Genomic DNA, 11,392 nt, shown 5'->3' on the forward strand with positions numbered 1-11,392 from the left:
AGGTCATATAAGAAAAACGGCTTCGTACTGTATTTGTGAGCCTTGGTCCTTGCCACACTGCAGAATAGGAGGCAGCAAGCATTTTTGCTGGACAATGAGGGAGGATATTAACATGCATGCTCATGTAAACGAAATGCGGAGAAGCTCGGATAACGACACACACGGAGGGAGAGCAACTTTATTCTCGCCTCAGGTAGACCTTTCTCCACCATATCTAAGTTGTTTGCTGCTGTATTATAGCTCTGAATATCGTATATAACATGGTTCATTACAGATAGAGAACGGAGGAGAGGATGAAAGAGCGGCTGTCATCATGACTGCTAAAATGTTTGCAACAATGTGCATTTACTTTGTACCACAAAGATGTATTATTTCAGCAGTTGCAGAGAAACAATCAACTTGGTTTTACCTCTGAGGTCGTAGCTTTTTAGCATACGACATCAAAAAAAAGATTCTACATTAATTCAGTATTACTGACATCATGCCATTGAGTACAGGAAAACACAAAACTCTTATTGGTGCGGTTCTCCTATCGTGTTAACTTACACAGAAACTACTATACCTAATTGATGGCAGCACTGCATCTCGTTTTCTCCACTGGAAGGGAACTCCACAAGCGCGTTTCTGTCATGCTGAACTGCTAATTTGTGGCTGCCGGCAACATTGCCTTTGACGTATTTAAAAGCTATTTTAAAACAGAAATTAGCCCGTATATTCTCAATGACGGATGTCGTGGATGCTATTACTCAAACCATCCATTGGTGCCTATACCATTAGGCTGCTGTCATGTACCATTATCTCCTGTTTTACATTACTTTGGGGTTTGTACCTGTGCTCATAACTTAGCACGTGCTAAGGCTGCAGTGATTATACCCAAAGATAAAGAAAAACAGTTAAAAATGGATTGATTCAATAGCAGATTGCTGTAAAATGTGTGTTCGTATAGAATTTATTTAATCAGATAAAGCGCTTGAATGCAATTCACACATTATGAACATAATCATGTTAATAAAGCAAAACAGTTTAAAACATATACAGTAGATGTGGTCACATAACACTGGTGAAATGCAACTACAATGTCAGCAACATTAAAAAAGAAACAATAATGATAATACTGATTATATACAGTTAGTATTGTTCATACATAACAATGAATGGATTTGAGGAGAATGTAAGCTTAAGTATATTGTGGATAACTTTTCTAAGCAGCTGCCTTTCACGAGAGGTATACAAGTTTGATAAACTCCATAAAATGTGCACCATCTGACTTAAGATGCTGACTTTGTGAGACGATGCTTATCGTCCCACCCATGTGATGCACCAGTCTGTCTGTCGAGGTGGTTCATTAAACTGTTATAACACAATCGTGGCAGCGTGGGTGATGCTATCTGTACTTGGCGTTCTTTATCTTCTCTGCTAGCATTACGAGGTTGACCGGCGGCAGAAGCAGATTGCGTTGAAGAAGCGGCAGTGGCATGTGGTGCCTGATTCACAGCAGCCAAACTGGGGCATACAGCTTTGTGTCAGCTGAGAGCACTTCACAGGTTTGGGTGCCACTTTAGAAGGAGGGGGAGCGCCATTTGGATGAACAGGGACCACTTTGGACTTCTGGAAGGTGGAGAGAATGGAAAGAGGGAAGCACAGTGGATGAATATGGGAGCATCAACATCCAGTAATATTCCCTATATAACCTTCTCCTTTGATGTCAAAAAAGTGCTGGTTTTTGTTTATTGAGAGGTAAAAACTCTAAGCTTTCTGAATGGCTCAGAGCTGAAACACCAACACATTTATTAAAGGGCGCTCTACTTATTGTGAAGCCATTTTTGCCTTTGTGCATATTAACAACTGTGTCTCAAATCTGTGAAACCAAGAATGAATGCTATTTGACATGGTGATGTATCAGATAAGTGCAAAATGGAGCTTAACCTTTTGACTTATTTTGAAATGAATTTTCCAACCGAGGTTAAACATTTTCTTAGCCTCATCAAAATATTAGACCAGATCATTAAATGCTTTCTGTAAACTAGAAGTGTCAATGCTCAATGTGACTGGAATATAAGCCACGAAGATCTTACCGATGTATGAATCCTTTGTCTTTCATACTGTCCTCTCCTTGCAAACAGTGGTCTCTGTCTGCCTTTGATCAAAGACCCTGTTGAAAGAACGACAAGACTGTGATGAGGAAATAATGCTGCAGAACATCTCCGCCTCAGATTGCTTTACGTTCATTGTAAGATCACCATCAGCCCCAGTTTGTCCCTCTCGCGTGTTACCATCACTGTACATTTGAGTCACACAGCTAAGCATCAGGGTTATATATTTATATATTTACACACGTCGTCTCTCAACTCCAACTACAGCCTTGTATCTTAAGTTGCTAAGCGGGGCACTAACGAGCAACGCATGGAAAAGGTGGTCTTGGCCCGAATATACACCTGAACCCCAGAAATATAGCCACTCGACCCCAGACATTACTGAGACTAAATGTGCCCATCAAGAAAGGTGACAGTAGGTTGGGGACAGAGGTGCCTGTAGACCTTGCTGTCTTGTCAGGCTTCACTATTAAATCCTAATTAACTGCATCGTCACATGTTAATGTATTCGTGCCAGTGAAAAGATTACACTACCATATTAAAACCAGAATCGCCTGTGAGAGATTCTTGAAAAATGGCCACATCAGGGCTTGACACTAACTTGTTTCCCCAAGGAGCGCATTTCCTGTCCTTTCAGAGGCTCAATTAAAATTGATCAAATAGTGTTTTTTCTTAATGAACGGATACGAGGAGACCTTTACAAGAAAACTGATTTAATATATTTGAATATAAAAAGTACACTAGGTTTTTAATTATTTCTGTATTTATTTAATAATTATGTCAATATTTATACTTTAAAGATAGGGTTGGTAATCTTGAGAAACTAGCAAGAGGACGCTAGATTTTTTTAATTATCCAACCAAAAAACCCAGCCCAGTGCTGCCACACTAGCTCCACAAGTCGCTACATCTAGCAAGAAAGTTGCCAATTCAGCAACACCGCCCGTCCCTTCAGGCCTCCCTCCGAAGCCACTCCCCAAAAATAAACTGAATAAGGTTCAAGTTTGATTTGATGTCATTTTACTGCACAGGGTTGCACAACGACATGCAGTTGTAGTCTCTTTATACAAGAAAAGAAACTAAATAAAGCAAAATTTGTGGTGCATTTCTGTAGTGCTTTTATTTTCCTCTTTTGAATCAGGAGGAATGTTAACAGAACAGCAACAGGAACACTGGTACATTCTGGGCAGACAATATGGCCTGCATCTTAACATTTAAAGCTCTACATTAAACAATTAATATATCATTCTTTTTGAAAAATGTACATAAAAATCTCCATCAACTAGGTTTGAGCACCAAACATCATTGCTGAAAAACGTACACAGCATACACGCTATATGTAGGCCTGTAAGTGTGTGTGGTGGGTATTGTTGAGGTGTTTTAGAGTCTTTCCAGGTTTCCCACTGAATCCAGACAGACCCCTGGAAAGAGTTTAATCCACTGAGTACTGTTACTGCCGGAATACAGTAACAACTAATTGGTGTGTGATTTGGGAGCTCTTGCTTATAAAATAGAGCTGGCAACAAGAGTTTTCTTTAAAATGTGGACGTTTGGAGCACGAGAGAGAGAGATTTACTGCGCAATTGTCTGGTTTATCAGTGAAGTGTTTGGAAGCCCTAAACAGACGTGAGAAAGGTTTTTTATTATCGTGATCTCGAGAAAACAAGCTTTGTTATCTGGAGATAACGAAGCACTTAAACCTCTTAGTTCTTAAAATGTTTTGAAGAATCTGTCGACGGCAAATGTCTTCAAACAGCCCGGGCGAGCTGAGAGTAATAGACTTGATGAAGTCAGCAGAATGATACTTGTGTGACAGATTTTCAAAATAAGGCGTTCACAAAGATAAATAAAAAAAATAGAATGCTACAGATTTTTTAGGGAAATGGAGTTTAGATCCTGTTGTGTCTGTCTGACATTGTGGTTGTTTCCATTTCAACCACTTTAATATGATTATTTTCGGCGCTACTGTGTGTAGTCTGACTGTAATCCTACAAGCATACAGCGTATTCTTTCAGTCAATGCTAAAAGTTAAATCTGGACCATAGGCTACAAAACTGTCTCATTAAAAAGACATATCACTTGGATGCTGTCACTGTAAACATTTTATTTAGTGTATGTTATGCTGTAGGCTATGTAGGCTATTATTTTATGACCTTTTGTTTGTATAGTGTTGAGTTGACTTTTTCAGAATCAAAGTCCGAATCATCAGCTTTATTGGCAAGATATGTGTGTAGCCTACACACACAAGTCATGTTGACTCCATTACTGTCAATGTACAATAACCTAAACAAAGGACAAGAGTAACAAAGCATAGATGGATCCCAGCCGTCAACATGTTCATATTTGTTCCATCCATGCTGTTAATCTGATTTTGGCATTTCGTATTTGCAATCTTCCGCTCTGTATTGCAACTGCTGCACAGCTAGTTTCCCTTGGGATACATGCAGTTTGGTCTTATCTTATCTTTTGGTCAGTTTCATATCTGTCACAACATGACATCATAAAGATGAGCCCGAACACCACCCAAGTCCAACCCCACCATACAGACTTATATTTACATAATGTACAGGCTTTCACATTTTGGTTCAATTCAACATCACTTCTGACGACGAAGTACGAAAGTAATTTCGTATTTCAGACTGAAATCCATCGGTTTGAACTCTAATAAAAAGCCATTTTAGTAGTAGGCCTAAGACATTATAATAATGCTAAATAGCAATTGCCACAATTAAAAATAGACTGTGTATACATTTTGCAGTTCATAATTTATCATATTGTGTAGTAGCTTATATTTTATATTTTTATATTAAAATATGTATACAGTGTTTTTATGTAAACTGTAGGATTGTCTATATAAAAATATACACACACTGAATTGTAAATGAATATAGTTTAGTGTAGCTTAGTCTCTATTATTGAGTGTATAAATCTCTGCGTTCATCATCTGACTAAAATAGTGCAGTTGTTAGTTATTAGTGAGCGATATATAAACTGTGGAAACGGCCTGGCCAGTAAAACAGCGCAACCCACGCACTCACCTGTGCCGGGGGGCTGAGGCTTCTGCGGAGCTTTGGCCTTGCTGCCTGACTTGCGGGTGTACCGTCCAGCACTGACTACGGTCAAATGCAGAATGCAGAAGCAGAAGCACACGACAGCCAACTTCATCCCGAATGAAACCATCTGTCTCTCCTCGGATGCAGCGATGGACCACAAAAAAGGGAAAAGAACCGCGTGTTGCGTTGCCAGCTGCCGCTTGTTGCCTACATCCAACTTGTTGCCCGTGTCGATGTTTGTCTCTGCGTCTCACTCACTCGCGGACTTCAACTTATTATAAAGGCAGGTTCTAACAGTGCACGCCCCCCTTGTCTTCATGCCTCTAAGCAGTATAAACAACCGTGACCTAAATGATTTTATCTTCGATTTAACACGTATTAATGAGGAAAGATTCTTTAAAAAAAATGGTATTTCGTGCATATCATGAAATATGTTTATACTCTTGAATTGTCACAAAAAGCTCTCCCAGGGATAATAGCTTGAATATTATAAACACCAATATAATGTCGGTGGTGTTCTCTGGCCTTTCTCATAGAAACTAATGCACTTTGGACCGTTTGTCATACACACACCCCATGTGAAATTATTATTATATTGTTCTATCAAAGGATTTTCATTGTATTCATGATGCCCATGCTGCATTTCATACACTATCGGGTTCAGTACAGGACACAGTAGAGCTCTGTTTTACTTAAGTATAGTTAAGTAAATAATATCCAATGTCCATGCTGATAAAGCAAATCAGATTTCAAGGGCAGCTTGTCTTTACATTGTGCTTCTGCAGGGATTCTGAGCCAATACTTCATCAGAACACACTGCTGCTTTGTTTCAGGGCTTTCTCACTTACTCCTTGTGTTCCCTCTGTCAATACAAAGAGGAAGTAAGACAGCTGTAACTGCACCCAGTGCCAAAGAAATGACTAATTTATTAATAATAAATTAATAAACTGATGTATATTTAGATTGTGCACTGGAATATAAAGTAAGGACTGCTTACTCTAAACACATTTCACTGACAATATTTCTGACAAATATTTTTAAAATGTGTTTGAAATACAAAACAGTATTTTGTAATTAACGTTTGACTTGATAGAAATGGTTTTGTATTTTTTTATCATAATATTTGAGTGTTCTGGATTATAAAAAATATTGATAATAATTGACCTGAAACTGTTGGCGTGATGAAGTTACATATATGCAAACGGACACATTGGCAGTTGGAAAATGTCTAAATTTAAGGGGTTGTGTATAATTGTAGTTGCTAACGATCTATTGAAGATAAGATAAGGCTTCATTGATCCTCAGAGGAGAAATCGGGTTGTTGCAGCAGGACAGAATAAGTACAGATAAATAAGTAAAAAATCTCCCCAATGAAACTGATCGGGAAACTATAGCACTCTGGGCTTCTGCAACTGGTTCTTTGACTTCTTCACAAACAGACCCCGGGCAGTTTGTATTGGCAGCCACACCTCCACCACTAGTGTTGAACATCGGAGCCCCCAGAGCTGTGGGCTCATGGGGGCCCACATGAGCCCAGTGTACGCTCGCAACGCAACAACATTTTAAACATTAATTTGGAACATCAAGTCGCAAGTTAAGACAAGTCACAAGTTTTTAACTCATAAATCGAGTATGAAGTCAATTATTTTCTGTCAAGTTGCAATTCATCAAAAAAGCGACTTGAGTCCACATCTCTGTCCCCTTTTGCCTCGATCTTCTTCCTGTAGTTGTTCTTGTCCTATTTCAGTTTCCTCTTCATCTCCTTTTGGACAGTCAAGCTAGAATACAATTCCTGGAATCATTATACGAATAAGGATTCCTCTCATTTAGTTTCTACAATCAGGTGGAAGTGGGCCTCAAGTTAAAAAAAGGTTAGTGTAGTGTGGGATGCACTATTATTTTAACATCTTGTAGTGTGTGCATGTTTGAGATTAGAGATAAGAAAATCTTGACGTTTCAATGTGTGTGTGATGCAGTTGATTAGTTGGATGCCGGACACGTCCGAGAGGACTTTGGGTCCAGAACTTTTACGTTTTATCCAGAGTGAGCAGATTATTTGTAAATCAAGCTGTCCTCGGCCTTTCCCTTTGACAGAAAATCAAACATGAAAGAAACGATTGAGTGTCAGAGTGACATGAAGAAAAATGAAAAAGGTTGTCGTCAAAATAAAACACATCAGAATGCAAAAAATATCAAAAACGGTTTTATTTTTCCGTGGAACCTTTTTCAGTGCCGAATTTTTATTTTTGATGCCAAAACTTGTCTCTGTCACTAGTAGTGTCAGATGTGTAATGTGTCTTGTCAAGCAGTGAAAAGCCATGTCCCTCATGTTCATAAGATGATTTCATGCTCCCTTGGAAATGTATTTTTGAAATACATTTCCAAGGGAGCATGAAATCATTTTGGTCATGTGATTATTTATTTTATTTATTTCGATACACTGCGTGATTGCTATATTTGGGAGTTTGATTTCATACGCTTTGTGGATTATCTCTGAGAACATGTATAATATGCATAGAAGATGCATTTTCTAAAAGCACATTAGTAGGAAATACAATTTCAGTCTTGTGTCTGATTTGGGATGTGATAAGAGATGCTGGAGTGGCATCTGGCTTCCATATGATTCTCACAACCACACAAAAATCTTTTGACTTCTTAATCTGATGGATTTCAACATATTTGCTGGTCCACCAGCCGTCTGGGTTTCTGAAAGACTGTCATCACCTTGATAACCTCAGGAATTTCAGAAAACCAGGAATTTCTTCAAGCAGAAAAATAATGTAATACATTTTCACTCTAAACACTAACCTAAGACATTCTAACAAAAAATATGAATGATGCATCAATGATGGCTTTGTTCGATTTAGCTGTGCCAGCACCCCGTGAATGTGAGCCAGCTGTGCAATACAGGGGCCTTCGTACCAGATTACCTGAATGTAAAGCAGATATTTCTAATATTGTCAATTGAACCTGGGTTCGACAAGACAAACTACATGCTTGAAAAAGGTGTGTACATTATGAGAAAGGTCATGCAGCAAACCTTCTCCTAAAAAGTCATGTTCTGAATTTATTAATATATTTTTATCATAACAAACGTTTTATCACAAAATATTGTTATATATTTTAGGAGGTGCTATGGAGTCCTACAACATAGCTACAAATCAAAAACAGCACAGCTCTTGCTTTTATGTGCCCACTCCAATTACATTTGATGTTTCATAGCTTCCAGCAAAAACTGAAAAATACAGACACACTTACTTGACAGTCGAGCCAAATTTGATCCAGATGTTTATTTCCTACTATGAGAATCCTAAAAAATTACAAAAACATGACAGCAGGTCGGTCAACAGACGAGCATCCACACAAGCACAATACGGCACATACACAAATACATTTGTTTTATTTGCCTGGTTTGAGTTTAATTCTTAATTTATTTGGTATTTCTTGGTCTGTTTTATCTTCTTGGTTATATTTATAGTAGATTGTTCCTATTTATGGGTTTATGCAATTTAGTATTTTTTCCCCTTGAATATTAAATTATTACATTAGCTTTTTTTAAGCCTATAAGACTTTTTAAATCTAAGTCTTAATTATACTGAATATATTTGCCAATAATTGTTTACTTTAAATAAACTGCTGTCTGCACCTCCTTCCTCTTTCCCTGTTGTTCCCTGAATGAGCTCGTGCTAATATGAAAATACTAACTTGTAACTGTGTGTCTATTCTGCATAAGCTGACCTCCTCCTCCTCTGCCCTTTCTCCAGCTTCCTTCTCTACTTCTCTACTGTCCCCTCGACGGAGTCTGAGCATGAAGACCCTGTTTTTATGTTATTATTTGTCAGCAAATCACACCTTTACAGCCATCATGTGACTGTGTAGTTACCATATTACTTCTGCTGATTGCATTTACACTCCAAAAATCCCCAAAGTGGTGTTCTTTGGGAAGATTATTATCTTGCTGAACAAAACTTGAAAATGATCCTAAACTTTTGTTTGCCACAGAGCTTATTTTCTTCCCTTTCTAGATCTAAGACGATGTGTTTGCTCTTCTCCCATCTCGCTTTCCGTAAGAGTTTGCTTGACAGATGGTTCATCCAATCATCTGCCACGTATTATCTGAAAGTGCCTGCCCCTTTTCCCAAAAAGTTTCCAATGATGGTTTCTCGGATGGTTCCCTGTAACAGACCATCTGGCGGGTCAGGCCACCCATTTTCTGCAATAATCCAAAATCCAATGGAAAGATCCCACTGGCTTTTTGTAAAGGGAACCAGGGCGATGCTAACTTTCGAGTTGGCCAACAAACATACTATATCCCTGCAGCACTCTGTTACTGTTGATACAATCTGCCAGCTACAATTATTTTAGCAGGCAGAATGTTGCCAGCTAGAAATGAGAAGCCTGCTTTGTCTGGAATCAAAGACCCCTTATTGTAATAGTGATGAATGAGTGATAAATCTGCCACTGTTATTGTAAACTGCATACCAGTATGTTGCCCTGTCTGAATGGAAAGCTTGACAAGCGTAGCACCAGTAACTACAGCGAGCGGGGCTGAGTGTATTTAACGCCTTTAACACTTCAGGCGTGTATTCATGGAGGGAAAGTGGTGGACAAGGAGAGTAGATGAACACTGATGATTTTTGATGCCATTTCCCCAGAAGTTCTTTAAATGTCGGTTGGACATAATTCCCTGAACAGAATCTCCTCCTGGAGCTGTGCACCCTAAGTCACCATGGAGATATACAACACCATCATAAGATCCAAAAATCCAAAGTCATTTTGCTAATGCATTCATCTCACTCTGTGTGACAAGTGCCAGGAATCCCTGCTGAGGACCAAAGTCACGGCCAGTGCAAACCAGCCTTTCAGTATTTTTGGAAACAATTCAGTGCCAAAGGCTAGTCTTATGATTAGCACTGTCAACCGTCTCTGTTCGGTCAAAACATCTCTCGTCTGATTACACACAACGGTGCCGGACTTACAAGGCTGATTTTTATCAACCGTCAGGAGGGTCGTAGCCAGAAGGGTGAACTATGAGAAGTTGTGGTTAGTGATAATATTCTCGGATACGGCATGATAATAAAACTGATATCCGCTGTAGTCACTTGATTAGTATTTGTTCCAAGCTGACAAATTAACAAGCTGGTAAACAACTTGCGATGTGCCCCAAAGTTCAACCTCGTTAATGTGAGCTGAACTCAGCGGCCGAGCGCAGCTCAAACTGTAAAAGTGTTCAATAAAGATGTTATGTTTCATATTTGCAGGGCGGGGGTTATACTTAGAAATCCGGCTGTTTTGTCTTCATGGGACTCCTGCTATATTCTCCATTGTTATGCTTTGTCTTGCATATTTTCCTCTCATTCACCCATTCCAACCTGGATCGCTGTTGCAGTTTTAAACACCTTGTTAAGAGAAGGCAAAAAAAAAATTAATAAAAGAGGCAAAAAAAACAATATATGTGTTAAGGGAGTGACTACATAACAAAAGAATATACAAAATGTGAGTATTCACAACAAATATGCAACAATAAATAAATAATACAAAATGATAATTACATTGGTAGATGGGCGTATTGGAGGTTGTCTGTGTTAGGGAAGTTGAGGCTATATGTAGTCAAATAAATAATAATGATAGTATTATTATTATTATAACACTAATAACAATAATGTCCTTAATAATAACAATGGCAAAAAATGAACACATGAAAACACACATAAATATAACTATTAGGGAACAAACTAATTAGAGATGACCAGGTGGAGTTCTGCTGCAGTGTTTATGACAGCGGTGGATAGATTTCCACAGAGATGTAACCGATAAATACGTTTTTCCAGTGTGCAGACGTTGGTGTTCCTTGATTTCCAGTTCATGAGGACGGTTTTCTTGCCGATATTTAGGGCCACAAGGAATATTGTACTGTACTGTTCAGGTTGATTGTTGATATTTTCGATAGAGCCGGTGCAATTTATTAAAGGCGGTTATAGATCTGGGTGAATTAAGGATGAAGTGACTTGTTCTATCCTGTGAGCTATAGTGTCTTATTGATGGGACAGTAACTTGATGGCAAGGTTGGGTCTTTGATAGTTTTGAGGGGGATTGAAATTGTGTCTGTGTTCATGTTCTATGGAAGTCTTCAGCTTTATTTCCCTAATAATTTAGTTGAAGAGCGGAGCTAGAATGGACTAGAAAGGAGTGTTCATAGAACTAAGTAGGGAAGCCATCAGGCCCGGTGCTTTGTTATTTGGCATGT

The 11,392-nt window shown here is 38.6% G+C and overlaps 1 protein-coding gene across 1 annotated transcript; it reads right to left on the reverse strand.

The window, feature by feature from the left end:
* Nucleotides 1-763: 763 nt before the first annotated feature.
* On the reverse strand, nt 764-5,377 carry LOC306712378 (uncharacterized protein). Its single transcript, XM_079181626.1, has 3 exons — nt 5,131-5,377; nt 2,076-2,152; nt 764-1,608 (listed from the first exon to the last, which is right to left on the reverse strand). Exons 1-3 carry the CDS (start codon nt 5,270-5,272, stop codon nt 1,423-1,425), a joined length of 405 nt encoding a protein of 134 aa, XP_079037752.1. The 5' UTR covers nt 5,273-5,377; the 3' UTR covers nt 764-1,422.
* Between the last annotated feature and the right edge of the window lie 6,015 nt (nt 5,378-11,392).

This window comes from Pholis gunnellus (assembly GCF_910591455.1).
Source record: "Pholis gunnellus genome assembly, chromosome: 20".
In the NCBI taxonomy this organism is placed as follows: domain Eukaryota; kingdom Metazoa; phylum Chordata; class Actinopteri; order Perciformes; family Pholidae; genus Pholis; species Pholis gunnellus.

Bases quoted from the DNA above. Each gene is read 5' to 3' on its own strand.
- LOC306712378 (XM_079181626.1), bottom strand. From the start codon at position 5,272: ATGGTTTCATTCGGGATGAAGTTGGCTGTCGTGTGCTTCTGCTTCTGC. The intron at 2,153-5,130 runs GTGAGTGCGTGG...TTCTTTCAACAG, and splicing joins GCCTCAGCCCCCCGGCACAG to GGTCTTTGATCAAAGGCAGA. The intron at 1,609-2,075 runs GTAAGATCTTCG...TCCACCTTCCAG, and splicing joins GACAAAGGATTCATACATCG to AAGTCCAAAGTGGTCCCTGT.